Below are 22,702 nucleotides of genomic sequence, written 5' to 3'. Positions count from 1 at the left end.
TCTCTGTCCTTCAAATTCAATAGAAATTTCTTCACACACGTAGTGGGCTTGCTTTCGAGTAAAATTCACCCGATCAGATTCCTGTAGTTAGTACAGCTGTAGTGTTTTGCAGCGGTTGGGTCGTCTGTCAGATGACACGAGCTGCTTTAAATGACTGGCAACAAATGGTCCTTGCGCTTTCTCAATCCCCCTTTGTCAGAGCGGATGCATGTCGTATGCCTTCAGTTAAAGTGTGACATTTCACTCAAACACGTCTCTGTGGAGAAAACAGGTGTTTCGTCTCTGAACCCCCGCCTGTGTCCCCTCCTGACTATGTTTCCATATGCTGACAATGATCTCTGCACTGCTGCCCCACTGCAAAACGATTTGAATTAGTGATGCTCTCCTCCAGCCAACACTGCTGTTGTCATCTGTGGAAACAGATGCGGAGAACACTTGTTACACCATGTGACGGGAGCGCACAACCGTTCATGCATCCCTGACACATACCGTATTCACGAGGCAGCATGTTTTGCCTCTTGTGTTGATCTCTCTCATTGGGGGACAAATAAACTTCTCAGTGGGGGGTTTGGGTTCATGCTGAGCAACATGTGTTGAGGTCTTAGAATAGAAAATGTTTGTAAGATTTGTTTTTTTAAGTATTGAGTTGTTTTCGGGCATCCAGGGCTGTGATGAAGTGTCATAGTTAACTATTAGCTCCAGAGTCAACACATGAAGAAATCTGCACAGAGTGTGTCCCCTGTACCTAGAAACTCAAGGCACTGTTGAAATTTGCTGTGCGTTTGCATTTTCCTGTTTATATGTTTTTTAACCTGAACATCTTCCCGTCCCAGAACCACAGGGGTTTTTAAACAACTTTTTAAGATATTTGCAAAACGTTGTTTATGTTTATTGTTTGTGTTCAAGCATGCTCAGACTGCATGCTAAGTTGTTGCTTTGTGGTTAGTTAATAATTATGCAGGTTAGTAGATTAACTAAGTTTGTTAATTTATACTTGGTTATCCAGGCTTCTCCAGTGTCATGTCTACTCTTATGAAACAAGACTATATCAGAAAATACTGAAAAACATAATGCAATAAATTAAATAATACATTTACATATATTGAAACCCAAACTGAAACATTTCAAACCTGTATGACTTTCTTCCGCAGAACACAAAAAATATGTCTTCAAGTCCGTTGGTAATTCACTTCTATTGTATGGATGCAAGTTAATGGGTGCCGGTTATCAACATTCTTCAAAATATCATTTTTGTGTGTTCTGCATAAGAGAGAAAGTCATGCAGGTTTAAAATGACAAGAGAGTGAGTAAATGATGACAGAATTTTCATTGAAAAGTGGCAAATCATTTTAATACAATTTTGTAATATTGATCAATACATAAACAATGTATTGTTCTATATACTGCATTTTCTAATATAAAGTCAATGTAATAGTTGAATATGTTGGCAGTTAATATCTATCTAGATAAGAAAATATCTAATAATATCTTTATTTACAACGTTTTGGTCTCATGGCCATCGTCAGGCAAATATACGCACATAACTATTTATAAGCATTGATAGTGCGCAATGTTTTTATATTTTTTCTACTTTGATCGTTCATCCTACTTACCTTTCTGTTGTCTATTCAAGGTGTTTTTAACCGATTTCTAGATCGCAGGACCAGTTCCTTTTCCAAAATGCAGGCCAGAATATTTAATGTCTGATCTGAAAAGAAAAGACATGATTATAGATAAGACGCAATAATTTTTAGGATCTCTCTGAAATGACTTCTTGTATGTGTGTCACAGGAAGTCAAGGAAGATCGCTCAAGCTTCATTTGCCCCCTGTGCAACAAAAACTGCTTGACACAGCACCAACTCACTATGCATATCAGACAGGTATTTATTTCTACACACTAGCACTCCACTATGGACATTATACATGAGCATTTGGTAAACATGGACATTTATCACAAAATTATTGAGATGATTTATTTGCATTTTTTTCTCCTCCAGCATAATACAGACAGTGGAGGCACAGATCACTCTTGCAGTATCTGTGGAAAGGCTCTGAGCTCCGCCAGTTCTCTGGACCGTCACATGCTGGTTCACAGTGGAGAGAGGCCATACAATTGTGGGATATGTCACCAGACCTTCACCACCAATGGAAACATGCACAGGTGAATACTCGGATATGCAGATCCTTTTTACGTGTCATCATCTTATGTGCTTTCTTACGATTGTACAAAGATAACGATTCTACTTCCTGTCTAATTTTTGCTAATGGGAAATATGTTAAGCCATTCCCTTGAAATATAAACTACAGGGATAGTTCACCCCAAACTAAAAATTCTGTCATAATTTATATACCTGTATGTTGTTCAAAACCGGTGTATGACTTTCTTCTGTGGAACACAAAGAAGATATTTTGAGAAATGTCTCCAGGGTTTTGTGTCTATACAATGGAAGTCAATGGAGGCCAGTGTTGCTTGGTTACCGACATTCTTTAAAATATCTTATTTTGTGTTCTGCAAAAGAAAAAAGTGTTGTAATGACGGGGAGATACAAATTTTTATCCTTTAACTTTGGATGAAGTTTATTTAAGACCCTTGGGTGGGTAGGCAAGATTAGCGCTTACACTACGAATGCAATGTGAACACATACGATTTCTCGGCTGCGTACGCTGCAGTTGTTGTATATTCATGGAACAGGTTGGCCTGCACAGAGTCAGAATTTTGAGAGATCAATGTATATCCTGCACATGTGATGCGAGAACCCTGTTTCTAAAGAGTGACTGGCATTGAAAGCTGCAATAGCTTCTCTCTTTTGTCACCCATATATGTATTCTGAAAAGATGCGTGCATCTCTTTCATGTGTCTTTGTGGATGGGATTTTGTTATGTGACTGAGCTCTTTCTGTTTATGTTGATGGGATGTGCATAGAGGGCTTCCTTGTGCAGTTGAGACATGCAGGCATTCCAGATGGGGGTGGAAGAAGTTTGTGTCAGTGAGAGAGAGGAAAAAAAGAGACAGGAAAAGGAGCTAAAAGATCTTTTGGATGGTACACTAAAATGATACTGTTTTGCTAACAATATTGCGTCTTGCATCACAAAACATGAAAAAACAAATCCTTGACCTCCACAATATTAGATCATGTTGTTCAGCAGTTTTAGCCACAGTGCCATCTGGCACTATTGATAAGGCACTACACAAGGCAAAATTTTGTCTGGAGTCTTGCATCAACAAGTAACTTCAAACACAGAACCACAACGTGATTAATTGGCATGTGACAAGAAATGGCAAGAGTAAGAATGGACGATTAACATTATTACGCTGAGTAAGTGAGGCTAGAGCCGTTAGAAAGGGATTCAGGGTATCAGGGTTAGGTCTGCTATTAATATCTTTGGCTGCAGATTGTAAAAGCAGATTCTTACTGATGAGTCTGCTGACATTTATCGTCCCTTTCCAGTCAAGCATATATATACTCAATGATCACAAACACAACACTATATTACTATAAATTTCATTTGGTAGATTATTAATATACATACACTGTACAGACATAATATGTTTCGGTCTTCTGTTAAGCACACACAGCCGCACGGAAGCATCAGAGGCCTTGTTTCTGGTCGAACCTGAAAGGTGGGTTAGTTTCTGTGAAGTGTAGGAGGGTGGGGGGTGCACACGTTCCAGCATGTCGTAATGTGATTCTCAGCACTTTGCCTTCACATAGTACCTTTGACCTCTCAGAGAGAGAGCATTTACTGCTCATATAATTGCATCTGACCAGCCCAGGGACCTCTGTGTATGCAACACTTCATTAAAATTGAAGGATACAAGTCACCATCACATCAGCACAAAAACAAACAAGTATTACGTGTATTAACAGGCACACACTAAAAACACGAAAACGTTATTTCAAGTGTGCTTTTAGTAGTTATAAAAATAAAGTATACATTCAATCTACTTTTGAAGTACTGCTCAATAAAGTGCACTTGACTTACACTGAAAGAAATGTCTAAGTAGCCTACATATATTAGGCCTGTACTTGTACTTTTAACCATATCTTGATGAAAATATTAAGTATTCTAAGTATCCTTGGCTTCTAGTTGCATTTACTCGTTTGAGTGAGTGATCTATTTAATGGCACTACTTTTTTCACTTATTTTACTTGAGTATAATTCAATGTGTTTTTAAAACTAGTATACATATAATTTCACTTGTAGTATAGCTGGAATTCAAACTGAAAACATAGTTGTGTCATCTAAGTTAGGTTCAGAGTTTTTCATGTTCTGTGATCTAAAAATGTGTCGATTTAGTCCCAAGGAGTGCTAAAATAATACACTTTCAAGTATTCTAGTTTTACATTGATATTAATATACTTACTGCATAAGGGATACTTAAAATGTACTTAAACCTATAAGTATACTAAATTAAAGTGAATACTGGCAGTTAAAGTTGTTCATTGGTTACACTTCCATGTATAGGCCAAATAGAAGTAATTTTACTGACAAGTATTGTCATTGTGTTTTTGTGTGTAAGTTTTTACCAAATGAATGGATTACAAATTTAGTGTACAAGGCTTGTTTCCTTATGGAATTACTTTATACATGTCACTAGTCAGCTGTGTTTATAGCACAGCATCAGTAGATTGTAATAGACCAAGAGTTTGCATATAATTCAGTTAACAATGTACAATTTATTTCTGCAGGCACATGAAAATCCATGAAAAGGATGCAAGTAGTATTTCTACCACCAGTTCTTCTCAACTGAGCAAGCGCCGTCGTCTCTCTAAGAGAAAGAGTGTGGAGGAAGAGGGAGAGCAGGCTGATGAGCCGTCAAACAAAAAGGTACAACTGCACCCCTGGTGAAAGTATTGAATTATGAAATACATTTATATATATATATATATATATATATTTTTTTTTTAAATAAATAAATAAAAATGTGCATTTATAATACACATCATGTAAAGTTATTGCATACTTTTGTTCTTTTATTTCACTGTGCTAAGCCTATGCCATAACATGCTGTGCCTTATTGTATGTCACCAAATTGCCCATTTTTAGGTGATGTTGATGCAAAAGGCTGAAGATCTTGGTTCTGTCAAGAGTGAAGAAGAGCTCCTCCATTGCCCCATCTGCTTTAAGACGTTCATCTGTAAATATGGTCTGGAAAGTCATATGGAGACACATCCTGACACTACACTCAGGTGGGTGGACATTCTCCTGGAGGCTTGATCTTTATATTGTAGTCAAAGATGGTGCTGCCGCGATCAGTAGCCGTCCAGGTCGCTCCGCTTAGATTGTGCTTACCTACACTTCACTGCTCGTTGTATATTCTCTATATAACAAAAAATGTGACAAATACAAATCTTGAATCACATTGTAGTAAAGTATGTTTATATGTTTTATATTTGCTCGTTGTGTTTTGTTAGGTTTTAAGACTCTTTCTTCTAATTGTAGGTGTAACATTTGTTGTATTACTTTTCGGACACACCGAGGTCTCCTACGCCATAACTCCACAGTACATAAGCAGCTCCCCACCGACCCCACTGGACAACCCTTTATTCAGAGTAACCCCTCTATCCCTCTGGGTTTTGGTGACTTGGCTTTTATTGACTTTAGCTGTCACAAGTTTCCCCAAATTGCACAGGTGAGAAATTTAAAATTAGAAATGAAAAATAATTAAGTTATTCTTGGTCTAGAAGGTGACTTTAAGTTCAACCTTGATTTGTTTAATTTATTCAGGTCTGGTGCGAGACCAACTTGCGCCGATGTGCTAGCAAGTACCACAAATTTGTTTGTGACGTCTGCAACAAAGCCTTTCCGCTTCAGCAGTCCCTAGATCTTCACAAATCCTCACACAAAAACACCACAGATACTAACACTGAACCTCAGGAACCAAACGCAGATACTGTTACGGATGCACCCACAATCAACTCCCATTCCCTGAAGGTCAACGAACCAGTTGATATTTCTAATTCAGATGGGAAGAATGGTTTCATGGAAAGCCTGGGTCTCCAACACTCCTCTCTGACCAAGCCGGAGAGGACCGAAGAGCAAATCCAGCAAGAGATTTTAGACAGCATCCACTTCATCCGTGTTGAGACGCCTTCAATGAATCTACCTCAAGAATCCAGCAGCAGCAGTCTCGGCCTCTCGCTTCTGGAACCCGTCTCTCTTCAAGGCATGAACAAAAACGCTGCTCTCAGCCTCTTGTCGCTACAGCCCCTCCACGGTGTTGTCAGCGGTCGTATGCTTGTCCCAATAAGCGGTCAAACGGCAGTGGAGCTTGCGGACATCGAACAAATCCTTAAGATTGCTGCATCGGTGCCTCCACAGATGTCTTTGTCTCTGGTCCCCACAGTTCAGGGAACTCCTCTACAGGTGGATCCCAAACAGATTGCATCTCTGAAACCCAAGCCCTTAATCACACCTCGATCCAGCATGGGCACCTCAACGCCCCCTCCGCCTATTATGAGCGCCCAACAGGCCTCATCTGGCAACATCAGTCCTAGCCTTCCCCCCCAGACGGGCCAGCAGCGGAGACGTGCCAGACAATCTTCGGCTTCCTCCTCGACATCATCCTCTCCAACAAACTGGGAAGCTATTCACATGACTTCAGATATCATCTCGTACGACGCTGCGACTGCAAAGATCAAGCAAGAAGAGTTTGATAGCAAGGAGCTAAGAGCTCAGAGCAAAAAAACAACCAGGACAGAGTACCCTTGTCGGTTCTGTAAGGAGGTGTTTTCTTTCTCAGGGGGTCTCCAGGCTCACATGCGCCATCATCTGGGAACGTCACCATATCAGTGCAACACTTGTAGCTATGCAGCTCCAGACAAAGCAACGCTGATTCGCCATATGAGAACGCACAGCGGCGAGCGGCCATACATCTGTCGCATCTGTCACTACCCTTTCACTGTGAAGGCGAACTGCGAGCGCCATTTGCGCAAGAAACATATGAAGAACACGCGTAAGGAGATCGAGAAAAACATTGAATATGTAACCACCTCGTCTAGCACCAGCGGTGTGTTCGGGGGCCCTATGCCGGACCTCCTTGATGCAGCCGGTGCTACTACCACATCTTGTCGCTATTGTGGGGAGGACCTTAAAAACTACCGAGCCCTTCAGATTCACCTGCGAACACACAATGGATGTCAGCGAAAGCCTTTCGAATGTCGCCAGTGTGGTACAGCCTTCCTTGCTAAGAGAAACTGCATTCTTCATTTGCTCAAGCAACATCCGGAGGTTCCAGAAAGGGAGATTGAAGAACACATCAAAAGTCTTTTACCTGTTAGTGGAGATGTCACCATTCAGACCAATCATGGTACTCTATCCCCAAATGGGTTGGTTAACATCACCGTTCTTCCTATCGACCAGGACCAGCCTTTGGATTTCTCTAGCAAATCTCAAATAGTAAATGTTTCAGATATGATGGAAGTGACTACATATCCTGTGCTTGATGACTGCTCGATAGAGCCCATTGATCTCTCTCTTCCGAAAGATCCAGAGAAGAAGAAAATAAAGACAGAGTTTACTCACAGGATGTCCCTGAATCATCATCATCAAGAGGTTAAAAAAGAACAGACCTCGCCGAATAACAAAACCAGTTCTGGAATTATGGCGCTGTCCATTTCTAGTCTGGCCCCAGCTTTATCAAGTGACCTAACCAAACCTGTAACTCGCCTGAAGCCACTGCTACCAAAACCATCCAGTTCTTCAGAAATGCCACCGCTGGCCTCCATCGCTCAGATTATCTCCTCTGTCTCCGCTACCCCAGTGCTGATCGAAACGGATGCCAGTGCAATGGAATTTAATAGCGTAATTGAAAAAAAGCATCCCTTAAGCACCGTCAATCCGGATTCCACTCAAAATGGCTCTACTCCTGATACTTCAAAGAGGAAATGTAAGAAGAGACCATTTCAGGAAGATATCTGTGATTTGAAGCTGGTGTCCGGCGGTGGCATCGATCTGGAGTCAAGTGGAGAGTTTCCCAGTGTGGAGAAGATGCTGGCCACTACTGATTCCAATAAGTTTAGCCCCTATCTGCAACCCCATCAGATGGAGCCGGTGAAGGAGGAGAAGCAACAGTATGCTATCAGTGTGGAGATGATGGAAGGAAAGGAGGAAAAGCCAAAGAAACCTCCTCAGAGTAAAGGAAAGAAGAACGCGTATTCTAATTCAGTGCAGAAAATGACGTGCCCATACTGTCCACGTCTGTTTCCATGGGCCAGCTCATTACAAAGGCATATGTTGACACACACAGGTGAGGCGCTTTGATTACAATTCATACATTATGACTATAGATTCTATTACATTCTTTATATAAAGAGTTCAGATGCAAAACCCTCTTAAAGCCACTCACGATGGTGAGTGAATGCTCTTCACACATAGTATACGTTACTCAAATAATCTGCTTCAAAACCCGCTAAATACCACACACTGACCGATCTGAATTATCTGGTATTGCTGAAAGGAAATGTAGTAGCCTAATGAAAAATGCTTATTTACACAAAAGTCGTTTGACGGATTGAGAAGGTTTTGCATATTTATATGGATGAAGATGTATACAGCCTTGGCCAAAAGTGATGACAAACTTTGGGAAATTCATGTCTGCATTTTATTTAAGGATACAATTATTTAAAAATAAGTATTGAATGGATTCTTGTTGCATTGGTGTGTTTGGAATATAAACTGAAGCCCACCTTTGAGAATTTAAGGAGGCTTGGAAAAAAATACATTTGCACAAAGCTTAGAGCAAAGGGGAATGACTATAAAATATTAATACAAGAGAAGGTTAACAAATATTTACTGATAAAATTATAGTAGATTGATGCTTTATTTCCTGCTAAGTTTGTATTTATAAAAAACAAACACATACATGTATATATTATATTTAATTTAAGATTAATATAAAAATGTATAAACATTTACATACATAATTTCAATTATTGGTAAATACAAATAAATACATCTAAATATTTCTTAAATATATACATAAATGTGTATAAATAAAAAATGTGAATGCACAGTACACAGACAGATATACTGTATATTATGTCAACACAAACTTTTATTCTGGATGCGATTAATTGTTTGACAGCCCTAATTTTATATAATAGAATATAACCCACATTTCCTGATAGACTGCAGTTTTGTTAGATAAATTCATTAACCAAGTTGTGTTTTCTCCATTTTGTGCCATACTCTTATTTTGATAGCATAACCCGAGAGAGCATTTAAAGCAAATACTATACAGTATGCCAAAATATCACTTTTGGCCACTGCTGTATAGGCTAACTATATAACATAATACCTTACAAATTACATAAAAACCACGTTATTATAAATAAAACTTGTAAGATACATTATTTTAATATTTTTATATAATTAATTTTAGCTCCGATAGGCTGAATTCCATTCCATTCTAAAAACTTTTTTTCATGAATATTAATATTGTGTATCGATTTCATAGGTCAGAAGCCATATCCTTGTCCTCAGTGTGAGTCATTCTTCTCCACCAAGTCAAACTGTGAGCGTCACCTGATTCGAAAACATGGACCAGCTAATCGATCTCTTCAGCACAATGTGTCTCGAGGCAAACCCAAAGCTGATGAAGGATCTCAAGGAAGCACAGGAACTACTGGTCAGTACTGTTGTTTTATCTAGTCTATTTATATAGTCTATTGTGTACAATTGTAGATAGTTTTAACTTTTAAAATGCTGGTTTCAATGGACTTTTTATCAAAATTAAAGATGATTTCAAAGCAACAACATTCAACAACAAACGTTACTGCCCATGCATGCGTTAATGGACTGTCCTTAACTTCCTGTACACATTCACAAACAATAGAGTGCCTGTAGTCTGATAACAAGCTTAAGAAACTGAGAAGAACCATGACTTTGCTAAACATGCCTCTCCAATAGTTTGAATTTGGATTGCGATACCAAGCTCAACCGTCCCATATGGTTTCTTTATATTCAAACAAATTACAGGACCCACTCAACCAATTGTTTTTTTAGTCAAATTAACATAACATATAACAATATTCATCAAATCGTTTCTTTGATTCAAAAATAATATTAAAATAAATCAAATAAAATATAAATTGTTATATTATTAGACAATAGCCAGACCAGTAAACAAACAGACTGGAACTGCAGTCCAGCACGCGTCCGATTAAACGGTCTATAAAGACACATTGTTTGGAGCATGTAAGACCTCTCACAGATTTTTTCGATTTACATGAATTTAATGTGAAATTATGAATAATATAACATCATTGGAGGCTTGTGTAATGTGCAGTATGTATAAAGCTTACTGGTAACTCTGCTCGTCTTTGTAGAAAGTATATCCGACACCGAGCCTTCTGTAGCTGGAGATTCTACAGATGTGAGCTTGGTCAGCCACAAACAAGAGGAGAGCTTCTCATCCCCAGAACAAGAACCCGAACAAACAAGACAATCAGCCGCAGAACAAACAGATAGGAGCAGAGATCCATCTACAACACCGCCAGCTGATGAGAACCCTGACAAAATAGAAGAGAATGAAGATGACTCTCACAAGAATATTGATACAAAACTTGCTAACACACCTGAAGACGTCGAGATTTCACATGACGAACAGCACCAGTCCAAGTTACCGGAAACAAACACAGAACCAGTCGGTCACCAGGAGGAGTTCCCCCACACCTGTGCCACCTGCAAGAAAACCTTTCGCCACGCTTCTACTCTCAGCCGGCACCAGAACTCTCACGTTCAGGTGGTTCAGTCGGAGGATGGAGGAAAGAAGGGAAGACGTCAACCAACCGAGTCAAACAAAACCACACTCGCAGCATCCAAAAAAGAGACGGAGCTCAATTCAGAAGCCAGTGACAAAGAGGAGAGTGAGAGTGTGGAAAGTGGGGCAGAGGGGGAGGAGAAGAAAGAGAGGTGTGAGATGAGTGATGATGAAGAGGACAGTGCTTCCTCAGAGTTCAGAGCCCTAGAAGACGAAATTGACCTGGCTGGAGGCAAAACCGATAAGAGGAAGAAAGTCTGCGATGTGTGCAGCAAGCGCTTTTGGAGTCTGCAGGATCTAACCAGACACATGCGATCACATACAGGTGGGCACACGTTTTAAAATCAAGTTTCACGTTTTCAAATCTAAATCAATAAAAATGATTGAGTCTGAAATTATTGTTGCAGGTGAGAGACCTTATGAGTGTCAAACGTGTTCTCGCACCTTCACTCTGAAACACAGTCTGGTGAGGCACCAACGTGTCCACCAGAAACCCACAGATGGAAAAGGAGACGATGAGGCAGAAATGAATGAAGAAACGGACGGAGCAGGAGACGACGCTGCCGTTCTGGAGGGAAACGAGGTCGGGTGTGCTTCTGGAAAGGAAGGTGATGCAATATCTCCGATCCAAACTGAAAGCGAGAGAGCAGAGCTGCCTCAAGCAGAGGAGAATGAAAGACAGATAGTTGAGGAGGACAACGAAAAGCAGAACCCTGAAAATACAGACGTGATGATGGATTCTGCCGAAGACCCTCCCAAAGATCATCAGCTAGATGGAGCCGGACAGGAGGAAGTTAGAAACGAGGAGCCTTTACTCCATGTTGCCTCAGACGCCACATCAGACGATGATTCAGAACCTGCAAGAATCCAGTGTACAATGGCTCAGGAAACAGCAGAGAATAAAACTCACTAGGCCTTTAACTGTGTTCATTCTGTGCCATTGTTTCTCAAGCTTCCACAAACACTAGAAGACACAAAGTATGGCCTATGCCAATATTTGTCTTATACAGTACACATGAAAACTGCACACTGGAGAATTTCTGAAGCACAGGGATTCTTCTCTTGATGCCTTAATGCTTTTTCTAAAGATCTGGATCTACTGGACGGTAGCATTTTAATCCTATTTCTATGATTTTTTTTAATGAGTCATATAAAGCCTTTATATTACAGTAAATAAGAAGAGACATTTGTATGATAAACAGATTTATATATCAGCATAAAAAATTTTGTTAGTTTTTAGTCGTCAAGGTTTTTTTGTCTTGCGGGATTGAAGAGCTTAGTGCCTGACTTTGAAGATCAGCTGATCCTATAAAATTGCTGTTTAGCTCTGTAACTTGGCTTTATATTTTATTTTGGACGATCATCCGTCAATCAATTTATCGGCAATATTTGCCTGTTTTGTAAATGATCCTTCATCTTTGGGCCTCCTTGACAAATGATGCAGACGTGTGTGTACATTACTGGAAACAGCGCCCTCTGGTGGTTCAGAGCGTGAAGTATTATAGCAAGGCATGCGCATCAAAGAGAATAGTGACTCACACAGAGATTTACACAGTATGTATTTGTTGTCAGTGTGAATCAGAGTGAATTTTATCTATCTTTACATGTGTGATTTGTGTTTGTCAAGATTCAAGATTGGTTTTGCTTTTCTTTGGGTTTTGTGCTTGTACTGGAAATCTTTCGAGGATTTACTTTGATTTTTGCGCAACACTGGTGTCCACACTAAAATGCCTTGTAACCTTTAGTTAAAAAAAAGAGACTATTGACAATCAGTTTTTATGTTGAAGGGATATCACTTCATCCTCGAACAAAAAAATACTTCATACTACTTTACACTAATGTTGCGGATTCATCCAGAAACCCAAACAATGCATCATTTGACATTTCTTCAATTCTGAAGCCCTTTAATTGCAAAATGTTTTCAGTCTTTGGAATATAAAATTTAGCTAGAATCTATATATATATTCAGATGAAATCTGTTTTTCTCTTTTTTGTAACGATGTATGTACTTGTAAATGAGTGTATGGGTGTGCACAGTTATATCAATGATAGAAAACACTGAACCTTTTATGCAGTTATTTATTGATCAATATAAAGAGCATGGTTGTCATTTTTGAGAAGCCATGTCAAATCCAGTCTGTGCCGCGAAGTGAATCAGAAGATGAATATCTTTAGATTGTATGTTTTTCAGATTACATCTTTATTTGTCTTTCAATATTTCAGCTAATGAAATATTCAGCCAAACCAGATATCTAAGCATTAAACCCGAGAGTATAGTTACTATTGATGGGTTTGACAGCTAATGAAATCTTCAGCCAAAACAGATATCTAAGCATTAAACCAGAGAGTATAGTTACTATTGATGGGTTCGACAGTATGATTATAAACGTAATGATTTTGCATGTTAATCTGATTTGGTGAATTTCTCAGTTATTCTCTTTCTCAGGGCTTTTCGAATCTGAGTTTTGTTGTGTCTGGTATAAATAACTTGGGTTCTATGGTAAACAGTCACTGCAGATAGAAACATTTGAATGTATTTGGTCACAAACATGCACAGGCTGAAATTCAAACTCGTTCTGCACAAAATTGTAATGGCTCTTTCAAAGTGCCTGTTTGTCAGATGGATTGTAAATATCCGATCAATTCAGATGATTTTACTTTTCTCACTTCACTGTTCAACCCTGTAAATTGAATAAATCATGCAATCAATAAATGTACACTAAGAAAGAGTGAGAAAGGAAAGTCTGTGTGTTTTGTGTTTTTGTTATTTTATAAAGTATTTTGCTATAAGAGAATCTGCACAGAATACTTGAGTAATCATGTTGCAAGAACCACTTTATTTTACTCAATTTTAAAAGGCTATTTAAGAACTAAAAGGTTGTAAATTCCTACGTACTTAATAAGGTAAAGTTTTGATACGGTTGGTCATGTGATTACATCTTATCTACCAGCATATTTATCCCTGTCTTTATATACGTTTCTGTTGGATATTACGCCTTGAAATGGTGTCCTTGTTTGGGCCTCATCAGCACCCTTACCCACGTGGCCGGAAGCGATCCCGTTCACAGCCTGCGTGTTGTTGGTACGTACTCACGTACGTACGCACGCGTGTGTTGACAGTCCACCTCCGTTACCACACTAAAGTATTATTTTTAACCAAATAAAACTCACTTATCACGATGTCTCAGGTTGTACCAGGACAGTTTGATGACGCGGAGGAAACGGGAAGGTATGAAACTTTTCATTTGTTGATCAGACTGTCAAACGCAATATAAAACAGCACCAGAAGAGAGTCTTTACAAAGTGTATGTGGTATTAGGGACAGTTAATCACAGAGTATAACATTACTCAATCAGTCAGTAGTTTACGAAAAACCATTGACGTCAACTTAACGTTACTTGAGATCATTTAGACATGGTATAAATATCTGTGCTATTTCTTTCAGTGAGTCTGCAATCGGTCAGGTCCATGACTACCTGAAGAAGCCTATTAATAAAGTTACTAATGACGAGAAAGAGGAATATGAGGATGAGGATGACTATGATGAGGATGATGATTGGGATTGGGATGAATCAGGAGGAGGAGACTTCACCAAGCGCTACACTTCAATGAGGACTGGATGTAATCAGCAGGTATTCATGTCGAGAAGCTCTGTCCATTATTTCTAGGGACTGTAAACAAAAAAAAACAACTACATTATCATGCAGTATGCTGCATTACGTACTTGTACATGTTTTCTGTTTCCTCCAGGCAAATCGACAGAGTTCTAATAATCAATCCTCAAAAATGTCTACTCCGTCCGACAAGGTCCTGAGAAAATACGATAACAAAATAAACCTGGGTAAGCCCACAATCCCTTCTAAAATAAAGCATACTGCATGTGAGTATTTATGCTGCCTGCTTTAAGTCTGTTTATGTTTTACAGATAAATTAAGGTATGCAGATTCTGTGATCAATAAAGTGACTGTGATGCAAAAACAGAGAGAAGCGGACACGTACGTAACCTTGTTTAAATCTTTTCAGATATGTGTTTAAACCTTATAAATGCTTATATTTCTTATCGATTCCTTTTTAGATTTCGAGTGAAGGACAAATCAGATCGGGCTACCGTTGAACAGGTACATTTTCTCAAGCTTATTGTTATTTGTACAAAATTATTTCTTATTTTACACAACATAACTCTAAATATGATTGACCTCAATGAATAAACATTGCATGCAGGGTAGGTTCCAGTAGACATACTTAATCACAAAAAGTGAAAATATTGTGTCCACTTTTGCTAGTTTAAGGTTTTCAATCCTCCCCTGTTGTCTGTTCCATTCGAAGAATTCAGATCCAAAACCCTCCAAGTCCGGCTCCTCCATTTAACTTTACTTCCAGCAAAACCATATATTTCAGAATGGGCACAGTGTGGTATTTTGGGGGTTTGAAGCAAAATTATTTGAGTAACGTATGGTATGAGTGGAGTGCATTCACTTAACATTATAATCTCATTGTTGATGGAGGTTGCTGTTAGAGGTTATGCATCTGAACTCTTCGCCACATGCTCAGAATCAGAGCGACAAGTGAAGCTCGAGTAGAATGTTTTTAATGCGATAGGCAAACTTTCAGTTATTTTATCTAAAAAGTGAATTGCACATACTGATTTTATTATATGAAATTAAGCAATTAAAATGTCAAGCAGTTTCAAGGCCTTTATCCATTTTTTAAACCTTGAAAACACAGCATTTAAAATCAATCATTTTCAGGATTCCCATGACCCGTACGAACCCTGTGAATGGCACCTCAGTTGCAACACTATGGCCCTGTTATTTGTTCTGAGGCTTTACTGTTATGTCACAGGTTTTGGACCCCCGGACACGTATGATTCTATTCAAAATGCTCAGCAGAGGTGTCATTACAGAGATCAATGGCTGTATCAGCACAGGCAAAGAGGCAAGTTTGTTTGAAAATATAGCATATAGCATTAATACTGCTTTATATGTCACACGCAACAGATATGGCATCTGTTTATTAATTATTTTACTTTGTGTAGAACCAGAAAGCCAACTGTTATTGATAGTACTTGATATTTCTGATGTGTGTTCTACAGGCGAACGTCTACCATGCAACTACTGCCAAAGGAGAAAGCAGAGCCATCAAAATATACAAGACTTCAATATTATCATTCAAAGACAGAGATAAATATGTCAGTGGAGAATTCAGGTAAGTCAGGTGTCTTTGTGCAGGAGTTTAGTCTTTACTGATTCATGTTGCTAAACTGATTGAAAAACAGCTACATTTCTGTTTGAATGCCCCTTCAGGTTCCGCCATGGCTACTGCAAAGGCAATCCTAGGAAAATGGTGCGTACTTGGGCCGAGAAAGAGATGAGAAACTTGATCAGGTGACTTGATCGATATTATCTATAATATTTCATTTTATGCTGCTTAAGGTCTGTGTTGCCACAACAATTGTTTCAAATATTGATGTGTTTATGTCAAGACTACAGACGGCAGAAATTCCCAGTCCAGAGCCCATCATCTTGCGGAGTCACGTACTTGTTATGGGCTTCATTGGTCGAGATGACATGTATGCAGACATTTACTCACTCTACCCTGCATTTATTCTCACCTCTTAAAGATGCACATTTCAATAATACTTATAATAAGCATGCTAAAAATGTTCGTGTGCACATGTGATTTAGTCATTTTATTAGGGTTCCTATTTGACAGTACTTTACTGCCTTATGACAGCTGCCACCTTGGGCTCATTTCACTTCCAGTTTCTCTGAATAAATGAAATGTTGTCTAGAATAGCAAATTTTTACAATGTGTGCACATTTAAAAACTGTTAACCAGCTTGGTGGAAAGCATTGTTTCCATGTTTTCAACATATTCCTACTGTATATAATACTTGAAATAATCCATTATTGTTTTACCGCAGGCCTGCTCCTCTGCTGAAGAATGCTGTCCTGTCGGAATCCAAGGCCCGGGAACTCTACCTACAAGTCATCCAGAATATGAGGATAATGTACCATGATGCTCACCTGGTCCACGCTGACCTTAGCGAGTTCAACATGCTGTAAGTTCAATGAAATGTCAATGATTGTATTTTAAAACTCAGCAGGAAAATGGATCTCGTGTGGAGAACCACTGATGTAAAGATGGGTTGGTCCTTTGTTTTTGCAGGTATCATAATGGAGATGCTTATATTATAGACGTGTCTCAGTCTGTTGAACATGATCACCCTCATGCCTTGGAGTTTCTTCGCAAGGATTGCAACAATGTAAATGGTACGTGTGAAAACTAGTACACATTTTTTTGTTAGGCTCTGAAGTTTGTCAAAATTGTAGATTCACGACAGTTGTAAAGTTTTGGTTTTTATTAAGCTGAAATTGTTTGTATGATCTTCAATTTTTGATCTCGTTTTTCTGGGGGCGTATGCTTACATTTTTCTAGTTACTTGCATAGACAAAAGTAATGCCAACAAATTAATTAATTTAATTATTATACTCAAATAAAACATTTTGTGAAATGGATGGGATTTAGACTGAATAATGAGGTCAGCCCAGATGATAACTTTAATACTTTTAAAGTGCTAAAATACAACATAGTTTGGTTTTCTTCTAATTGCCTTTAGTCACAACATTATTGCCATAGCTACGTTTGTACTATTTAAAACTTTTTATGAGGATATTCTTTATAATATTTTATGCAACAATATATATTTTTTAATTTATATGAATTATATTTTTAATTTTAATGTAACAATATTAACACTATTATTAATAAAATATTAACAATATAAAATATTCATAATTTATTTAAAACATTGTTAATAAACAGTATGTGACCCTACCTAAATGTTTGAATGGTTGTGGAATTACACAATACTGTGTTGAATTGATAACAAATAATTTGTATAAAAAGCCCACATAAAATATTAGGTTAAACACTGGGGCTTGTTTGCAATAGTTTTACTTTGGTGACAATATTTTCAAAGTAATTAATCTGCATTGGCAGCTTTTTTAATAAGATGCAAGCAGGATAAAATAAAAAAACCCATCAAATCCAGACATAAAACTAGCTGCTTGTTGTATGCTGTGTATCTTTGTCACCACCAGATGGCGGCAGTGTACAGTACAACGCTTTGTTTCATCATTGCTTTAATCAAACCTACAGCACAGTTTGTCAAGTTAAACAAATATGTAGTTAATGACATCAAAGGTTATTTGCTTCTATAAATTTTTTTCCCTCAGACTTCTTCCAGAAACATAATGTGCCGGTTATGACTGTGCGGGAGTTGTTTGAGTTTGTCACGGATTCCTCCATAACAAATGACAACATTAATGAGTACCTTGATAAGGTCAGTAAATAGCCATTTTACATCATAACTATTGTTATCGAATATCTTTTTCTCCTCTTCCTGTCATTTTCATATATTTCAAGCCTAATTTAACTGGGTCCCTATATTGAATGGAGTATTGACTACTATTTTGATCTATTCTACACTGTATTTGTGGTTCATTTGCAGGCAATGGAAATATCATCTGAAAGAACTGCAGACGAAAGATCCAATCAAGATAAAGTTGATGAGGAGGTGTGCTTATTTTCAACCGTAATTCATGTCATATATCCAATATAATACTTTTAATAACCTCTAACAACTCGCCTATATAATATAAGGTGTTTAAGAAAGCCTACATTCCACGAACACTCAATGAGGTCGCTCATTACGAGAGGGATGTAGACATCATGTTGAAGAAAAAGGAGGAAGAAACTTCTGAAAACACACAAAATGATAATGTACGTATCTGTGTTTTAAATGAACATTAAACTAGTGGTATGATTGATGTTTAACAGTGGTTTAAAACTGTAAATGTGTTGTCCATTACAGATCCTTTATCAGACAGTGACAGGACTCAGAAAAGATCTTTCCGGTGTACAAACGGTAGGATGAATCAAGCCATTTGCTGTATCTCAGTTTAAGCATTAGATTTAAGAGGCATTATGTGACTAAGACTTTGTTTTTGCTCTTAACGCATCTGGTAAGTCTGTGCAAAGGTCTCTTTGGAGTTTTATGTCTTCATAGCATGTGGGAGGGTTAAGGCGGTATTTCCCATGGAGAATATAAATTAAAATTGGCAGCTAAAATCTGATTAAAAATGCTATTGCTGAATTTCTATTTGACAGGTACCCTCGATATTGCAAGACTCTGGAAAGGATGACAGTTCAGGTTCTGATGAAGATGATGATGAAGATGAATCGGGAGAGGAAGATGCCCAAGAGGGTGGCAGTAACAGTGAGGCAGCAACAGTGGACAAAAAGGTACCTGTCATCTTCAGCCTGGTTTTTTATTAAAAATCTGTTTTCTGGAGTGTTGATTATAAGTTCCCATTTTGGTGTTTTTTAGGAAAGAAAGAAATTGGTTAAAGAAGCTCAGAGGGAGAAAAGAAAAAACAAGGTGCCTAAACATCTGAAGAAACGTAAGGAGAAAGTTTCCAAAACTAAGAAAGGAAAATAAGGTTCATGAAGACAAAGATAGATGACTAATAGAGGAGCGGTATCCAAATGAAATCAGGCTCTGGGACTTAATTCATGATGATGGATTGCCAAATCTTATTACGTAAGCTGTCAAAATGTTTTATAAAACATTAAAATGAGTCATTTAATAAACTTCAATTATCTCTCTGATCGCACAGCTTGAATGGAGAGAGCAAAAGAGATATTTTTCGTTTCCTCAATAATGTAATAGTGGTATATTTATTACACATTGTGCAAAACAGTAACATTACTCTTGTTTTCAATGGCAACAAAAACATGCAAGTAAAAATGTTTTTCATACTTGAAGAAGTAAGAATTCTCTTTACAATTCTCTATACATCTTTTACATCTCCTCGAAAACATTCTGTTGTATTTTAAAGAATGTTGGTAACAGAAAAATGTTAGTCCCCATTGACTTGTATTGGTTTTGTGTCCATAGTTAATGGGGACCAACAGTTTTTGGTTACCAACATTTTTCAAGACATCCTCTATTGTGTTCTGCAGAAAAGGGTCAGACAGGAGGATGAATTTTGGTTCGAACTATCCCTTTAACAGCCATTTCAAAGTAAATGTGGTACAAAACTATTCATTGAATAACATACATTCACTGATACGTTGCAAGTGTTACAAAATGAGAGACATTTAAATACGTACAAAATGCAACGACTAGCACTATTCAAATATAGATGTCTACCTGCGACAATTTACAAGCATATTTTTTTACCTAAGTGCTTACCTAGGCTGCAAGTGTTTCATTTGTGACTCAGCAGGTACAAGGTATATTGACCCCTAGCGAATGCCCTCCACATAGTTAGCAGGCAGCATTCCCGTTCGCCCTGTCCGCTGTACCGTTCCGTACATCCAGCCGTCATCGATTCGCTGCACGTTGTGAATGATGTCACCATCCCGGAAAGACACCTCATCGTAATCCTGTGCTGTGTAGTCATACATGGCCCTGTAGACAGTCTGGAGGCCATGTTTGTGCAAATTACTCATGGGTGCAGTTTTTTATTTGAAAAGATAACATTGAGATTTGTTAAATGCTATTGAATATACAGGATGAATAAGGACTCACCATGCTCGTATGTTGTGACCTCAGCTGCATTGACTTCAGTGAATGCATGCTGGTTTGATGCATGTAGCTGTGCCCATGGGTGTGACTGCTGGGATAGTATGCACCGGGAAGTACAGGTGCTGTGAAGAAATTAAAGTAACATGAGTCAGAAAAGTGTACTGCTCTGACTAAAATTGTTTCTGTTTTAATGTTTTGTTAAAGGACTGTTAATCAAGATTAGTAAAGTAATTACTGCTATGTGATCTTATCATCACTGTGGGTAATTATATCACCTTTATCCAGATTTTTATTTAAATTAAAAGTTTGCTTTTTAACTGTGCAATATCAGGGTATCACGTCGAAAAACCGTACCCACAATGACGCCAGGTCTTCGATCCATCTCCATGATATACTGATGGACGCCCTTGTGTGTGCTGTTCCCTGCTGTCTCATGGTTGGGTCTCATCTGAGCGTGCACCAGGTACGGCCCTTGCGTTCCCTGAGTGACCCCATGCAAACCAGACATCTCAAAGTCTTTATGATACTTCACCTGCAAAAATAGAAATGTTACATGAGGTCACACTACATCAAGTATACATATCAGCTCTTGCTATTGGTTTAGTGTTTCTTCATTTTACAGCATACATTACTAATCTGATCCTGGGCCTTCCTCAGTCTCTGTAGCTCTGGTGTGTCCAGGACAAATTTGCAGCCTTGACCCTTGCTTTGTTCAAAATCCTTCTTGTACTTGACCTGTAGAACAAGGAGAAGATCGTGTAATTATTTAAGAAAACGTGCAAGTCTTGATGTCAGAGCAAAGGTGGCTTGTATAGGGTTTTAAGTAGGTAATAAGTCTGTTGTAAAATATTGACAAAACCAACTGTTTTCATAGGATAATTTAAACCCAATATTTGCAACTCTTGATTAAAAGAGCAACAGCAATCGCTACTTGGTTAGGAGGTTAAATAATATGATTAACGTACCAATAAATAATGGGTAATGGATGTTAATACAACCTAGCAGCAACTTCAAATGTGAGAAATAAAGTACCACAGATGGAAATGTATACAAGGCCACAAAACGCATTTTCGTAGTTTCTGACCGATCCCTCAGCAAAATAATGCATCTGTCAGAATGCCAGGATAGGTTGCCCACAGTATGGAGTTGGCAGCATGTTCGCTGCCAGGTGGAGAAGCTGAGGGGATCTGCCAGTGCACCACAGAGTAGACAGCTGCCCTCCTTTTCTCCATGCTGACCCTCAAAGCATCACACCCAGTCCAACACTGGCAATGATCAAAACACTCGCCCCACCGTCTATAAATGAATCTGTCTCTCTCTCATGTTATTAACAACACATTTCAAGCTTCGCGTTGGTTATTTAAGAACCCTTAGCCAAAAAACAACATTATTAAGTGCCCTAGCTAGAGTCATATATCAATGTAATTACAACATCCAACAAACCAAATATATAGTTGGCACCTGTTTACCTGACTTTGGAGCTCACTTTGCTGTTTCAGCCGAAGGTTCTCGGGGGTGTCTGTCACAATTGTAAAGGTCTGTTTTGGGTAGTGCCTGTTCGAGGAAAGACATTTGTGTTTTCAATTGTTTCAGAATTAAAAAATGTGTCCGATTGATAATCATTCTATATCAGTACATGAAACTCGTGCTGCTGTTAGACTGTAGCCTATATATAGACTGTGCATGCTTCCCTTACGATCAAAAATTAGCTATATAATGTATGTGAACGTTATTAATCGTTAAGAAAAACTTTCTTGAATGGCCATGGAAATGACGGCAAAAGATGGACAATAACATACGCGTTGCAGTAGGGCTTCTTCTCGTATCCCTTGTAGTTATTCATGTTGAGAGTCATTTTACACACCTCACAATGGAAGCATCCTTTGTGCCAATACTAAACAATTTGGAAAAACAAGGCACAATCTGACGAGATATGACAGGTACGTACGAATGTTGACCATGTGTACACGAATGGCTCACTTCTCTTGATAAGTATGAGAAAGTATAAGAAATACCTTGTCCAGACAATTCACTTTCTCTGTTGCGTAGACAATTTTCCCACAGCGTGCGCAATGAGGGTTCATTTTGAAGCTGTTGCGATGGTCCAGGAAAATAACATAACTTATACAGTAACTCCACAAATCGCTTAACCGACTTGTTTCGGTGCAGATTGCGTTCAGTTGTGTCGCAGAGCATTTAAGTCGAGTGTGTTTATCAGCGTGATGCTCGTCTCGCAGTGCGAGGAAGGTGCTTAAGCAAACACGCGTGAGATCTTCACCAAGCATCCCCCACCGAGACTACTGCACGAGCCTTCAAGCACTTCTGCAAATAGACAACGAGG

General features: G+C 38.5%; 3 protein-coding genes across 4 annotated transcripts in view; 2 read left to right on the top strand and 1 right to left on the bottom strand.

Moving 5' to 3' along the window:
- rreb1b (ras responsive element binding protein 1b) overlaps positions 1–13,505 on the top strand; it is a 38,554-nt gene extending 25,049 nt beyond the window's left edge. Inside the window, exons 5-13 of the mRNA XM_079453749.1 lie at positions 1,792–1,881; positions 1,999–2,162; positions 4,693–4,831; positions 5,051–5,193; positions 5,447–5,636; positions 5,732–8,252; positions 9,462–9,632; positions 10,333–11,091; positions 11,174–13,505. Coding sequence (XP_079309875.1) covers positions 1,792–1,881; positions 1,999–2,162; positions 4,693–4,831; positions 5,051–5,193; positions 5,447–5,636; positions 5,732–8,252; positions 9,462–9,632; positions 10,333–11,091; positions 11,174–11,679 — 4,683 coding nt within the window. The 3' untranslated portion in view covers positions 11,680–13,505. The remainder of the gene's footprint in view (positions 1–1,791; positions 1,882–1,998; positions 2,163–4,692; positions 4,832–5,050; positions 5,194–5,446; positions 5,637–5,731; positions 8,253–9,461; positions 9,633–10,332; positions 11,092–11,173) is intronic.
- A 284-nt stretch (positions 13,506–13,789) lies between these two features.
- On the top strand, positions 13,790–20,511 carry riok1 (RIO kinase 1 (yeast)). Of its 2 annotated transcripts, XM_079453754.1 has the most exons (18): positions 13,790–13,860; positions 13,955–13,995; positions 14,212–14,398; positions 14,517–14,607; positions 14,692–14,761; positions 14,842–14,884; positions 15,609–15,701; positions 15,859–15,971; positions 16,070–16,150; positions 16,249–16,335; positions 16,690–16,827; positions 16,935–17,038; positions 18,005–18,111; positions 18,280–18,345; positions 18,432–18,551; positions 18,643–18,696; positions 18,939–19,073; positions 19,159–20,511. In XM_079453754.1, the coding sequence occupies exons 3-18, from the start codon at positions 14,375–14,377 to the stop codon at positions 19,267–19,269; spliced, it is 1,437 nt and encodes a 478-aa protein (XP_079309880.1). In that variant the 5' UTR covers positions 13,790–13,860; positions 13,955–13,995; positions 14,212–14,374; the 3' UTR covers positions 19,270–20,511. The 2 variants fall into 2 exon arrangements, with proteins under 2 accessions (XP_079309880.1, XP_079309879.1); XM_079453753.1 differs by having other exon boundaries at positions 13,841–13,995.
- Positions 19,479–22,654, bottom strand: nebl (nebulette). The gene is made up of 7 exons (XM_079453767.1): positions 22,377–22,654; positions 22,161–22,255; positions 21,831–21,915; positions 20,989–21,096; positions 20,716–20,893; positions 20,365–20,483; positions 19,479–20,255 (listed from the first exon to the last, which is right to left on the bottom strand). The coding sequence occupies exons 1-7, from the start codon at positions 22,644–22,646 to the stop codon at positions 20,079–20,081; spliced, it is 1,032 nt and encodes a 343-aa protein (XP_079309893.1). The 5' UTR covers positions 22,647–22,654; the 3' UTR covers positions 19,479–20,078.
- Between the last annotated feature and the right edge of the window lie 48 nt (positions 22,655–22,702).

Source organism: Barbatula barbatula, assembly GCF_947034865.1.
Source record: "Barbatula barbatula genome assembly, chromosome: 3".
In the NCBI taxonomy this organism is placed as follows: Eukaryota; Metazoa; Chordata; class Actinopteri; order Cypriniformes; family Nemacheilidae; genus Barbatula; species Barbatula barbatula.
Note: the sequence above shows the minus strand (reverse complement) of the source record. Positions and strands in the feature narration are given on the sequence as shown.

Coding starts and splice junctions, on each gene's coding strand:
- riok1 (XM_079453753.1), top strand. CDS start 13,946: ATGTCTCAGGTTGTACCAGGACAGTTTGATGACGCGGAGGAAACGGGA. Junction 16,151..16,248: donor GAGATGAGAAACTTGATCAG/GTGACTTGATCG, acceptor GTTTATGTCAAG/ACTACAGACGGCAGAAATTC. Junction 18,697..18,938: donor ATCTTTCCGGTGTACAAACG/GTAGGATGAATC, acceptor TCTATTTGACAG/GTACCCTCGATATTGCAAGA.
- nebl (XM_079453767.1), bottom strand. CDS start 22,646: ATGCTTGGTGAAGATCTCACGCGTGTTTGCTTAAGCACCTTCCTCGCA. Junction 22,256..22,376: donor AAGTGAATTGTCTGGACAAG/GTATTTCTTATA, acceptor CAAATTGTTTAG/TATTGGCACAAAGGATGCTT. Junction 20,894..20,988: donor CCCAGGATCAGATTAGTAAT/GTATGCTGTAAA, acceptor CTATTTTTGCAG/GTGAAGTATCATAAAGACTT.